At 35.3% G+C, this 14,395-nt stretch overlaps 2 protein-coding genes across 2 annotated transcripts; both read right to left on the reverse strand.

Annotated features, from left to right (window-relative positions):
* Window positions 1–2,591: 2,591 nt before the first annotated feature.
* On the reverse strand, window positions 2,592–4,878 carry LOC122595604 (pectinesterase/pectinesterase inhibitor PPE8B-like). Its single transcript, XM_043768001.1, has 3 exons — window positions 4,451–4,878; window positions 3,621–4,181; window positions 2,592–3,498 (listed from the first exon to the last, which is right to left on the reverse strand). Exons 1-3 carry the CDS (start codon window positions 4,809–4,811, stop codon window positions 2,765–2,767), a joined length of 1,656 nt encoding a protein of 551 aa, XP_043623936.1. The 5' UTR covers window positions 4,812–4,878; the 3' UTR covers window positions 2,592–2,764.
* A 7,672-nt stretch (window positions 4,879–12,550) lies between these two features.
* Window positions 12,551–14,173, reverse strand: LOC122596895 (protein GRAVITROPIC IN THE LIGHT 1-like). Its single transcript, XM_043769538.1, has one exon. It carries the CDS (start codon window positions 14,064–14,066, stop codon window positions 12,738–12,740), a length of 1,329 nt encoding a protein of 442 aa, XP_043625473.1. The 5' UTR covers window positions 14,067–14,173; the 3' UTR covers window positions 12,551–12,737.
* Window positions 14,174–14,395: the final 222 nt, after the last annotated feature.

The following is a 14,395-nucleotide window of genomic DNA, read 5'->3' on the forward strand; positions in this document are numbered from 1 at the left end:
CTATGAAACCATTCTCTCGCGTCTCCCTTGAATACCCATTCAAAAGCTTTACAGGCTAAAGGGTCATTCCGTTGGATCATAGCAGCAGCTCCTGCGAATGATTGTAGAAAGTCATCTGGATCGTCATTCCCTTCGTAAGGCTCTATGGCAGTTGGGTACTTCATAGCGCTAGGTACGGGATAATTCTGTATCCATTCGGCTAGAGGCGAATTATCTGATTTGCTTTCCATCGGGAAGGTTTGTTCCCTTGTTGCTGGGCTAACTTTAGGGGTAGCCAATGGTGTGGCACTTGCCCACATACTTTTTTCATGGTAAGGATACCATGGGGGTTGCGGTATGTGTGGAACGGTATTACTCAACACATAGGTGGAGTATCCTTTGGTGACGCCATACGGAGGTCCTGGATACCACGTAGATGGCATGGGGCCGTATCCGAAGGGCATCGGTGGTCCCCAAGGTGTCTAATGGCTATTGAAGCGTGACCAACCATCCGTGACCCCTTCATATGAGTTAGTCGAAGCTCTACCTTGTGCCCTTGAAAGATATTCTGGCATCTGAGGGGAATATCGCTTGCTCTCCGAAGTAAGCCTCTTTATAGAAGAGAGTGAGGTCTTCGTCTGGATTGCTTTCCGTTTGTTAAGGTATTTAAGGGCTTCCTTCAACAGCCCCGGGTCTTCCAAAAGCTGTCCTTCATCGATTGCTTGCAATCGTCTAGATAAGGCCTTCTGTTTCTTGCCTTTTTTCACAAGGGAAGCCTTGCCCTTGTCAACTCTCTCTGGATCATGACTTGGCCCGTAACCTTCCTCAGACCTCTGCTGAATTCTGTTCATAGGAGTAATAAACATAGGGGACGACAATTCCTACAGAGAAACTGGTGGATTTGTCCCAAAAGTGATTTCCTGATGAACCACGGGTTCAGGGTTTTAGCGTTCGTGCGGTGAATTCCCATATTGCTTTGACTGGGATTCGACATGGTATTTGGTGAATCAATGTAGTGGTTTACCGGTGGGTTTTTTCTTATTGATATGTCCCAAGGATGGCGCCAAATGATTGTGTACCAAATCGTGTCGGGAGGCTTTTTAATTCGAAGGTAAAACCCTAAAGGGTTTTTGGTATTTGTTGGCGATTTCCCGAAGGTAGGAACGATGTTCCTTTACGCTAACGAAGGTGGATGAAGGTGGTAGTCGAATTGTATTCGACTTAAGGGTTTATTTAGGGTTTTGGTTCGATCCTTAATCGTATGTGTTTGGGGTTTATCCGATGATGTTCCGAATGTATATGATGTATAATGTGAAGGAGTCCTCTTCCTTTTATAGGAGGAATTTCCTTGGAAGAGAAGGTTAGCTAGGGTTTTCCCTAGTCCTTCTTTGATACAAACTCTACTTGCCATCTTTATTCGATCTAGTTTCCTTTTTGGGAGTTAATCCTTTAGAGAGATCGAATTAGGCAAGGATTGTATTTATTATTTAGAAAAGATTTATATTAATCCTTTAATTATTCCGAGTTAAGCACCTTCGTGAAGGCGGTTCGTTTTAGACGTGCTTCGTATAGTAACTCGAATGGGTACATCGTAAGTCGGCTACACCACCGCTGATGCTAGCGGGTTGGTGGGAGGGTATATAGCTCGATGGTGATAAGTGGAGAGAGAAAAAGGGACATGACCATTTGGATTTTGTTTGGTGGGGGGGGGGGGGGGGGGGGGGGGGATCTCAAATATATGTGGATTATTTGCTCGCAACAAGGGATCTAGTTTACGTTGTCTTAATTTGGTCCGTACGAGAGAGCCCCTCACCCTCAATACTTTAAAATATAAAATATATTTCTAATATTTCAAACTTAAGACCTATAATATAAAAGACTGATGCTGAACCATTCAAGAAAGATACCACCCCTCTAATAATCATCTTCTAACAAAACTGTTACACCACCACTACCATCATATTCAATGGTTGTTTTTCTGAAAAAAAGTATACTTTGCAACGTGCGGATATAATCATATTAGTATATTTATAAACGTACTAATTAAATTAATCCGATTTATGTTATTTTCCATATATTATATTATCTTTCCACTTTAATCACAAAAGATGAGTTTGGATAGACGTATCACGTGGGTGGGGCTATTGATTTAGGCAACACCGCGTTAAAAGTCGACAAAATTAAAAGGAGTCATCGTATCTTAGATCTGTCAACTTGCTTTGGTCGTTTTCATGAAACCTCACGTAGTACACTATCCCTTGTTTTCTGATTTCATATGTATCTAATTAAATTCACATATCCGCCGATCGAAATATATAATATTTGTATGTACACTCCCAACATATTCTTTCTTCATTATCTTGTTTGTATTGCCACCCTTAAATCGAGACCCCACAAACATTAATTGAAACGATTTTATTATTTGAGCGATTTTATTTTAACTTTAGTGGTGACAATAGCAATGTACATTATATTTTTTGTTAAAAAACCAACATGTGTTAAAAAAAACGTATGAGAAACAAGTTCCAGAGTAGAATTATTTTAGTTACATTATGGGAAACAAGCTTATATATATAATCGATCTATATGCTAAAATGAACAAGCTAGTAAAGTTAATCAATTGCATACCCTTGTTTAATTACTTAAGACGATGACAACAACAACATTATCTAATAACGGGGTATGGGGACAACAACAATATTTAATCCCGGATATGGGACTGGTTAAAAAATATATGTATATATTTTAAGTAAATACAGTAAAATTTATGGGACTGGCTTAATATCTAAACCATCAATCCAGCTGTATATTTGACTCCAGTAGATGGTAACCAAGAGTTGCCTAACAAGAATTGTGCAACCGTGAAGTTCTTGGCTTGACTAGAGTCATTAATTGCATGAAGACCCGGCCACCTGACGCGATCTCCTAACGCGGCTCCAGGACCATAGTTCATGTACTCGGCATAGTATAGAGTATCGAGTGCAAAGTCACCGTTCCATTCGAGCCAGCCTTGTGGCCGAATGAGAGCACTGATGTAAGATTGCATGACAACGGTTCGTGAATATTGCTTCCACGGACGTCCAAGGTATGTACCGGGTATATTAGTACTACTATTATTAGTATTGCTATTACTATTATTGAACTGAGCTAACAATTCAGGCTCTACAGATATGTTGGAAAACTGGATAGAAAATCCTGAAGGCTGAGTTGGTTCTTTCCGGCCCTGCGCAGTAATCGTGTTTTTTTGGTTAGGCAGGCCTTTCCTGGCTAGGATTTGACAATTTTGAAACACCACTGCTCCATCTCCAAATATGAAATCAACTGTCCCTGTGATTAAACATTCTCTATAGAACTGGCGCATCGAGTGGGCATATAGTGTGTCTTGGTACCCTGTAATTGCACAACGAAAAACAACGGAAAGATCTGAATCTGATCGAAATGCAACTGCTTGGTGCTTCTCAGGACCTGCCGTGTTCTCAAATCTTATATCCCGCGCTATGAACCCTTGACCCTTCACAGCTGCACGTACATACATCAATTATCATTATCATATATATATATATATTTTTATTTAACAGCAAATTGGATCACTGACAGTTAATAAATAATCATTTATTGTAAAAATTAAAAAACAAACATACCAAATGTTGCGGAACGATAAGTAGTCCATCCATCAACGAAATTATGGTTACCAGTAATAACCGTACGGTCTATGCCATCACCAATCATCATAATATTCGTTTTCTTCTTACCGATCTCCACATACTCCCGATACACACCCGTCTTAACATATATCACGTAACGACGGGTATTGTGATCCGGGACTTGATCAACCGCATCCACGATCCGTGTAAAATTACCACTACCATCCGCTGCCACCACCGCATCAGCTACAATGCCATTAACTTGAAGTAGCTTCCGATCTTTTTCTTTGACCCATCCAGGAAAATACACATTCCTTGTCTTTCTCCTTTTTACATAATTATCTTGATAATCATTTGTATCCGGTCCGTTGACCATCCCTAATATATCGCGAACTAGCGACGTAACCTGGCCAATACTGGTGCCAACTAGAGTCTTTACAAAACTGTTAGTACCCTCAAATCCATCCATGCAGGTGTCTTGATTGCCAAGTGCTCCTCCAAGCCATGTTCTCATATCAGCCCCATTGTTACCGGTGCTATTATACTTACCAGTTTTGCCTTTAATAAATAAATGAATAAATCTATTAGTTAGTTTGTCGTGTTAATAACGTACAGACAGACTTATGACCGGATTGAGTATTGTTGACATTGACGGTAACATACAGGACAAGTTAATTATGCTTGTCGTCCACTAATTATTTGTCGGTGCATTAAAAATTTGCCACAAAATCTATCTACTACTAAATTAAGTTAATTGAAAACAAATATATAGATATGCTTTGTTAAAAGTATATAAATGTATGAGCATAGAGTTAGAATATATATACCAGAAGGGTTCTGAGAAGCAGAGAGAGTCCAAGTGAGTTCATCAGCAGAGAAGTCCAAAAGATCAACACAATCAGCAATGGCATTAGAAACTCGGAAATCACCACCACTAAATTTGGAGACAACTGAGATCACGTCTCGGACTATTTGAATTGTAGACGTGACGGAATTTACAAATTCGGACCCTGGAACTTTCAAATCTGTAAATGTACCGACGCCGCCACCACCACCACCAGTATTACTAACACTAGCACTGTTAGTGTTAGCAGCAAATATGGGAGTTGGAGAAAACAAGCAAAGACTAGATACTAGTAGTACAAGTATCATCATGAGAGTTAGTTTGGTTGTTGATGCACTTGCCATGTAAGTTTTGATATTTTAGACGAGTGAGAATTAATTTTGAATACTACTAGGAGTACTATATAAGTGTGTATATATATACTTCTATATCATATGTTGAAAAAAAAAAGTTAAGAAAGAAAGCAACCGACCCTAGCTCTGGTAACCAATAAATTTCTATTAATTGAGTTTAGGTGACAGGTGAAGGATATATTCAATGCTAGGAATAGGAAAGATGGTGAAGAAAAATGGTATCACTACTCACTAGTAATGGAGGAGTATAGAATTCCATCTTTTGATTGTGTTGTGTGCCAGCCTTTTAACATATGCTTTCCTTAACAAAGTTCCTTATTCTCATTTAATTTGTTGTTAAATCAAGCTATCAGATCGAGATATAAATTAATTGCCAACCCAAGATCCTCTTCTATCTATCATCCATTATTGTGCTCTTTTTAATTTTTATACGACATTCACACTCTCTTTTCCTCTCATGGGGTAATGGCATATGGTGGTGGTCATGCTTTTGGTGAATTTTATTTCCTACTAATAAATACTAGTACATGATTGTCAATGACCAACGGATGAAGTGGCAAGACATCCAGGTTTTTACTCTTGAGGTCGGGGGTTTAAATTCTGACCAGGACCTTTTGCTGTATTTCTTCGAATCGGGCAATTGGTCCATTGGGTCTGGGGCTTTGATCGGGTCGATGATATATGTTTTGGGTCATCCCCAATGAAATTTCGGGTTTGTAGCCCTTGTAACGAACCAAAATGTGTCCAAAATATAGTTTTTTTTTAATTAGACATCGCAAGTTAAGGTTAGTTGTTTCATACAAAAATAGAAATGGGGGGTGGAAGCTTGTTCCAAATTGGGTGTACGTGGGAACAAACATTTTCTAGGTTTATACCAAAAAAAAAAAAAAAAGCTTTATATCTTAGGTAAAGTATGTTTATTTCAAATGGGGTTATGTATGTTTATTAAATTCAAATGTTTAATATATAACTTGTTTTAACACTTAGATAGATAAAGTAAGGATGATGGCAATGGTTAACCATGTCTAGCCAATCCCTAGTAACATGTTGTATTTCATATGTTACAAAATATGAATTATTTTCTGATAATTGCTACGGAGTACATTATTAGTATTTGATATTGTTACTATTGGTATATCATCACAATGGAAGAAATTGGAACGTTTAAAGGCTCCTCTCGATTTTTTTTATTTTTTTTTTCCTATTATTAGTTGACATTCAATGAAGTAATATTCATTAGTTAATAACTAGTTGACATTCATTGTGAGGTAGTATTCATTAATTAATGTATTTTGCACCAACCACAATAGATAGGCCGATATATAGGGACAGATCTTAGGTTCGAATCAAGATGTTAGTAAAATACTACGGTTGATAGATAAAGTAAGGATGATGGCAATGGTTAACCATGTCTAGCCAATCCCTAGTAACATGTTGTATTTCATATGTTACAAAATATGAATTATTTTCTGATAATTGCTACGGAGTACATTATTAGTATTTGATATTGTTACTATTGGTATATCATCACAATGGAAGAAATTGGAACGTTTAAAGGCTCCTCTCTATTTTTTTTATTTTTTTTTCCTATTATTAGTTGACATTCAATGAAGTAATATTCATTAGTTAATAACTAGTTGACATTCATTGTGAGGTAGTATTCATTAATTAATGTATTTTGCACCAACCACAATAGATAGGCCGATATATAGGGACAGATCTTAGGTTCGAATCAAGATGTTAGTAAAATACTACGGTTCTAACGGAGGAGAATAAGAGTGTCTCATCTCTCAGCTGGAGTTAAGGCTCTCCTAATCTATATTTCTATATTCTATACTTTTTATTAAAAATTATCCACCCTTGTTGAAAGTTTACATAATTTGAGACATGCAATATTACTTTTTTACCCTTGGTCATCTCCTTACTCCAATAATCTAAATCTCTCATATCCCAATAAAAATTACGCATTAATGATATATCACATTATTAGTTGTTACTTTTTTAAAATATCTCAATTAACTTTTTATATCAATTATTTACACCACTTGACGTCACCTTTACCACCAAAAGTTGTCTCCCACCACACCGTCGCCGCCCCGAAAACCGCCGTATAGCGCGGGTGCCATGCTAGTAACTCTTAAAGAAAAAAGGTACACAAAGCGTCAGGGCCGGATTTGAGCATGTACAACCTGTGTAAACGAGAAGGGCCTAATGTTTTATAGGGGCCCAAAATTTTGTTGTTTCAACCATATATATGAATAAATAGAAAATGATATTACAAAATGTTATATTTACCTTATTGTTTAATTTTTTTTTTTCTAATTCTTAAACACATATGTTTGAAACCTAGCATAAATAGTGTGTCTTTTCTAACTACAGAGTCCTTTTTTTCCATAATAATCTGTCAAGAGTGTTTATTATTAATTTTATTTGTTTATTAATCATTATTATCCGTACTTCAAATTTAGTTTATCACTCTAATTAAAAACAAATATTATGAACATATATGATTTACGTTTTAGAGATTGTTAAAATATGGAGCCTATTTAATTTAGTATAGAATATGGCCTTTAAAAATCATGAGACGGCCCTGCAAAGCGTAATCTTCTTACAAAGAGACATATTCAGTATTTTTTTTTTCAAGAATTGAAGTTAGGTATACAAAAAGGCAATGTCGCTAAGCTTAGATTTGCCATTCGGAGATAATAAGAATAATAATGATATTTTTCTAACGAATACTAACATATATACATTCATTTTGAATTGCGATTGATGAAATTTTGCTCTGGGTTAACATTTGTTTATTACTACATTGTTTTTAGTCAAATGAATATTAGTATAGAGTAACCATATGACTTGGGTATCGAGTATCTACAAGGTTAAAACAATTTCAATAACAAGGTAAATTTGTCAAAACTGGAAAGTGGGTACAACGATGTATAAGCTCATCAGTTTTCCGGTAAAACAATGGAATAAGGTTTTCGGTTTTCTGGCGATCATTTCGTGTTGTTGTGGGTCGTTTCACCTCATATTCGCTTCTCTTTTTATTGATTATTGCTTTGAAGTTGAATGTTATGGGTTTGCTGGTGCTATTTGCTATATTGAAGGCCGTATTTAATATGGTATAGTTAACTTTGGATGGTATTTGATGCATGCCAAGTATCAGCCACAAAGAAGTCAAAATCAATAATTCACAAAAGCAATAAATGTCTATGAAACATGATGGAATCATAAAAGAGAGAAATGTGTAGATGCGGGTGTCACTTTGAAAACAAATGTTGAAATTGTATCGAGGGTTAAAAAGAAACACGTTATATCTTATGAGATCGCCATTTCAATACATTTACAAGACAAATACCAAATCTATTTTTTTTTTTTTTTTTTTTTTCTTACGAGATCCCATTTCGAAGGTTTTGGATTAAGGAGAATATGAGAAAGTGAGGATAGTGCTCAGAAAATAATGCTGATATGACATAAAAAAAAATGTAGAATGCTCTTATAGAACTTAATGGAGCTCATAAGTAGTCTTATCAGTGAAAAATGATGATTAGAGATCTAAAAAGAATATGAAAAAAGAAAACATTTAGTTCAATGCTAATAAATCTAAAATAGTTCGCAGCGTGGAAAAATTAATAAAGACGATGGAAGCGTCGCAGTTTTCAATCTTTACTGTGTTAAATCACAACTTTTATCAGAAGGCCCATATTTACTACTTTTCTTTAAAGGCCCATGTTACTTTTATTACTTCCAGAGAAAATTGCCGTAAAAATAACTTGAAGCAATTTTTGATATTTAAAGTTAACTTCGAATTTACAAATGTTCAAAAAGGACTCTAAGATCCAATGTAGAACCGTTATGGTAATATTTTAATGGTATCATCCATTAATACTGGTATGTGTTAATGCTTACATGGACGCGCATGTGTACAAGTAAGATGACATGGCATATGTGTCATGGCAAATCTCGACAAGAAAATAGCTTACACGGAGACATCCCTAAATATAAATTGCCTACATAAACATACACTTACATGAGTATAGCTTACATGGACTTATGGACCAATGTAAACATATTAATATATGAAAAGTCTCCATATAAGCATTAAAACATATATTCATGTTATATGAATAAATATCTTCTCTTTAAATTTCATAACTCATAAATAAATGTAACTAACCAATGATGTTTTTTACGAGTTTTAGGTTTTAATACCTCGACCGGCTCGACGGACGGTATATGGGGGATATTAAGGTATAGAGGATATTTCCAATATCTATCTAAACATATTAATTTCGTAACTTATATTAATGTAAATTGAGAAGATCGAAAAAGCAAGTTACTTGAAAGCTAAGTATGTCTAGTAAGACTCCTTAAAAAGGTTCATGTGCCAATCAATATGGAAAATGACTACATATATGTTCATGTGGATCAAAACATCAATAGCCAGTACCTTTCTCTGTTTCTCTTTTTAAATAATTATTAATTAACTAGCCTCACGAGTCTGCTAGCTATAAATATAATTGAAGCAGGTAGAAATGTGATACTTAAAAAGTGATCGATTTCAAGTAAGACCTTATGCACCCATAATTAGAAATTTTTAGTTTATTGCAGGTGATTACCTAAAATCAAATTTAAGTTTTAGTACATTCATAGATATGTTGAAGATGTGTACATTTATTCGACGTGTACAATCTGTCAATTTTGATTAATTAATCACTTAACTTAGTGCGATATGATAGTACATAGTAGTAACGAATGCAATATGAACATAGTTTTCAGCCTTTTCGATTTGGATGTTGGGTCATATATAGGCAAAGAAATGAATAAAGTTGTCACTTTTATCAACTACATATTGCTTTATTGACAGAACCTAAACCACTAGTGGGGATTAATGGGCCATCATTAACTTCTCTGCTAAAGATGGAAGATATTCTTCAAAATATTCATGAAGGTGAAAGTCAAAACTTATATGACCAAGGTTTACAATTTGAGACACATTAGTACATTACACATATATACAAAAGTTACTATTTTAATATTAATTGAGGGAGACCCAAAAGAATGGATTAAGCTAGCCCGGCCCAATTCGTGCCTGGTAATCACGGATGAGCCTGCCTATGACGGTTGCGTTAGTGAGTTGAATCTAGCTAGTCGATGAGATGAGATTAGTTCTTCAGTTCTGTGGATCATTTTTGTCATTCAAAGAGATAGACGTAAGAAGTTTTACATTTTAAAGAGCGGTTATACATTTTAAAGAGCGGTTGGCTCAAGTGAATAGCTAGTGTACTACTTTTAAGTCTCTTCATACAAGTTTATGACAATATTTCGAGCCCATTAACTAACTAATTGAACAATTATCATTGTTTGTTCACCACAATTTCAATTTTTTTCTTAAGAAGCAATTACCCATACAAGTTGTCTAATTAACAAGCAGATCAAAACCCAGGTCCTATTGGTTGGTAGGCCCCCATAAAATAGCAATAGGACCAAGGCTCTTAGGTCACAATTTCATTTATTTTAAACACTAGCATTGATATTTGGAGGTATATAGGACACATGTAAAGTTGCTATATATATATGATATTACATGCCATATGTACACCTAATTTTTTTTTATTTATGTACACCTGATTTAGCACCATTTTATAGCACCTCACAAAAGTTAGGATAAAATGAACAATCTCTAAGGTGATCTAGTGTAAATGCGACATTTGCCAAGCGCCACACTTGATAGCTTGTTAGCATTGAGCCTAATGCAACAGTTTAATTAGGCTTAATCCAACACATTTTGAGTGTTGTCTTAGCTTCATTTTGCTGTAACCCGAATTAATTCTATAGCTACAAGCCTACAACACTATACAGAAAATCAAAAGTCGTAAACGTCTTTATCAGAATATTTTTGCTTCTCACTTTTTGTGTCAGAATTGAAAAATTCTATGTCTATCAAATAAATCTCCAAATGTATAGTTTTTGACATAGTTATATACATTATTAGATAGTTATTGACACAACAATGATTTAAGCTATCTCGGAATGAAGAGTCTTCTCATTTGGATGTATGCACGATATTTTCCTAGGCGAATATGACTTGTATCTTCTCTATATTGAGAGCCATAAGCCTTTACCAATGAATCTCCATCATAGAAGTTAGCCATTTATTATTTTTTTAATATGTTATAAGGATGAGAAAACACGGATTCAAAAGTGCAAGGAAAGAGCTTATAAATAGTAAAATAAGGTAGTAATGATATGTTTGAAGGATTGTTATGGAAGCATGTCCTTAAAGGAAATTCCCAGGAATAATTCTTTCCCATGTATTTTGGTGGGACATCTCACGCGTGGGCCCACTCGCCGACTTTTGCGACTCTTGTCTCTCAGCCTTGTCGTTGTGTCCCTTTCTAATTTACTTCATTTATTTTGTAATTTGACGAAACGTCAACTTTGTCCAAATATATCATGGCTTTAATTTCTAGATATGAGTATGACCGTAATCTTAACGATATCTACTTTGGATTGTTATTTCAAAGAATATATATTGTCTACTTGCTTTAATATATATGTATGTATCGACATATTCATGAAGTGTGAGTAGCTTATAAATCTATTAAATTCAGATTGTGTACAAGAAACTTAGAATGGGTTTTGCATTGAAAATATTGATTATTTTCCATTTAAAAATTAAAAGGCACGTTCATGAGGGGGTTAGCTCAATTCATAAAGACTCTTGTACTTTTCTTTGCGTGAACCCGAGAGTTCAATCCTTAAGTATTGTGCATCTAACATAATCAATGACATCTATAAGAAGGTGTTGTGCATCTTACAAATATTAATGGTTATAGTACTTAGTAAACTAAATTTCCACCAACATATAGATCATCATCCACTGTAATCATTTAAGACATCTAGTAAGCTCATAGGCGCCTGTTATTTCGATCATATTTTTAGTAACCCGACCAGACTATTAATGACAGGGGTCCGCTTTTACTCTAACAGATTTGCTATTACAGATACGGGGCCCACACTATTTTAATTGGAATACCAAAAACTTTGTTTGAGATACACCATCCGTATTCATATTGGACGCTAACACCATCATCTCATAAATTAAAGGTTGTTGTGGAGCATTCAAGTACCTAAGGCTTCCCGTTAAATTTCATATATTCTTAAAAGAAATAATTAGATTAGATCAATTGCTTTAAAAAAAATAGTTTAATTTCTTATTAGTAATATAGCAACATATATGAACGACAAAATGTTGTTACCCTATGTTTATAATGATATATAAGGATGTTACTCCAAGTAAGACCATCCATCGAATGTATATTGTTTCGGTGGTTTGTGGTCAATGTGATCTACATACCTAACCAGTCCAGGTCGGGGTAGGTGTCACACAAACTTTGAAACCCACCCTGATCTGGAACGGTTAGGTATGAAAGACGTTCGAAATAAGGATATGATGAACGTGGGACCAACGATACCACGGTCAATCCCGTGAACCAACAAATGTAGATACCTGCTCCGTTCTATTTCTCATTCAGTACAACTTCTTGATACAGGACTTCGGAAATCATGTTCATCCTAGTTAGGAATGATGCACAAATACTAGTAAAACTGATATATGCATGTTTGGAAATTATGCATTGCGCACATGAATCGCTAATTACTTGCATAATAAATTTATCTAAAACATGTAAATATTTATGTAGTGTATGAGTTACTAGACTAAAATATCATATTTTGGAAAAAGATAACTTTAATTTAAATATAAAAAATACACCTTTGGGATTGTAGCCAGTGTAAAAAATTCTAATTTCTACAATTATTCAATTACCATTTTACCATTGCACAGTATAATACTACATTTTACTACGTATAAACATATACATTCACAAAACCTCCGGTACCTTTTCGCCGGTATCACCGCCGTCCTGGCAACACATACACTTGACTTTGAACCACCGTGTCCCCAATCTTAAACCCCGGAACCACCGTAAACGCCACGCGCAAATCCTCGCCACCACCATCATCCGTCACACTTTCCATATACACCTCCGAAAACCTACAACCTTTCCGTACTTGAAACACACTCACTTCCTTCTCAAATCCTCCTGCCAAACACCTTAAAACCCACACGCGCCTTGCCATCTCCGTAAACGCGCTAAAAAACGCTGTATCCGGAAACTGCCATGTGTTTAACGTCTTCCTTTGACTCAAATTGCCATATAAAGATGCTTCCATTTTCGGATGCACCAGTCGCATGTACTTGGCGCGTGTGAACTTTCCGAACGCCGATCTCGGATTCTCTTTTAGTACTTGCATTGTCGAGATCGATTTCATTTTCTTAAACCTGTTAAACCATTGAAAACGGTCCTCATTGTCATCATTTTCGTTAAATCCGTCAAACATTTCTCGTGTTACATATGATTCGATTGCGAAACATTTATAAGACTGTTTTGAAAAGACAACATTGGGTTCGATGGCCTTAACGGCCGCATCGATATCCCAATGGGCATTTACCATATCTCGAACCAAGAGCTTTACGAAGTTTCGTAAAGATCTAAGAGTGTAGTGTAAAACAGTTACAAAGTTTGTAGCTGTCAGATCAGATAACTTCACGTTATCTAATATTGAAAAACAACCACTTGAGTTAACTTTTAACTCAAGTGATTTATTGGTGGATTCAAGTTCCACCAGATGTTTTTTCAAAGAAAAAACTTCGTAATCTTTTGTTTTAATTTCTCTTTCCATTTTATTCATTGTGATTTCGTACATCTTCATGAGACTCTGCTGCTCTTGCATTTCTGAGAGTAGCAGAGTCACGTGAGGTGGTGAAGAATCAATTTGTTTCTTTAAAAAACTCCTTTTCATCTCAGAAATTGCCTTGAGCTCATCAACAACCCCTTGATCCGCACACTGGACCGCATCACCATTGTATGGAAACTGAGCCACTTGTAACTCAGCATAAGCGGCTTTTAGCGACGAAATGGTCGCAAAAAGCTTCGCAACAAAAGCCTCCATGGCGGCTTTGTTGCGTAGCTCGGCATTGTCGACCAATTTGTTAAAATGTCTCCTAGACTCATTTCCTGTGTCTGAATTTTTGAATTTGTTGTCATGAGGAAGAAGCAAACAAAAGCCATTGTTGTTGGAAAGTGATTTTGTTGATTTTTTGAAAGGAATGACTTTGTGAAATGTTTTTGAGAATTTGCTACGAGATGTTGTAGATGTTGGTTTATTGGTGGTGTCCATCAAACAAATTTTAGTTAGTTGCAGAAAAAATATATGAAGTAAATGTGTGAATGGAAATTTGGATTTAACAAAATGAAATGAAAGAAAAGCAAAAAACACTAAAATAAAGTAAAGTGCATATACACTGGTTTAGAGTGGGAGAATTTTTTAAGTTAAATTCAAGACTGGCTATTTTTGTTTTTATCTTTTACTTTTTGTATATAAACAAATTTAGGTATTTAAAGTGTTTAACTAGGTTGCCTAGTAGAGTCTATAGTTTTATATATATGTATATTCTAGATGTGTAATCGATTACTAAAGCTCGATCAAGTGACTACGTTAATAGTGAA

This window comes from Erigeron canadensis, chromosome 4 (genome assembly GCF_010389155.1).
Source record: "Erigeron canadensis isolate Cc75 chromosome 4, C_canadensis_v1, whole genome shotgun sequence".
Classification (NCBI taxonomy): Eukaryota; Viridiplantae; Streptophyta; class Magnoliopsida; order Asterales; family Asteraceae; genus Erigeron; species Erigeron canadensis.

What these genes read in the sequence shown, in the direction of transcription:
- LOC122595604 (XM_043768001.1), bottom strand. Translation starts at nt 4,811, where the DNA reads ATGGCAAGTGCATCAACAACCAAACTAACTCTCATGATGATACTTGTA. An exon ending in TGCTTCTCAGAACCCTTCTG is followed by an intron (nt 4,182 to 4,450) that starts GTATATATATTC and finishes TATTTATTAAAG; the next exon opens with GCAAAACTGGTAAGTATAAT. An exon ending in TTATCGTTCCGCAACATTTG is followed by an intron (nt 3,499 to 3,620) that starts GTATGTTTGTTT and finishes ATGTACGTGCAG; the next exon opens with CTGTGAAGGGTCAAGGGTTC.
- LOC122596895 (XM_043769538.1), bottom strand. Translation starts at nt 14,066, where the DNA reads ATGGACACCACCAATAAACCAACATCTACAACATCTCGTAGCAAATTC.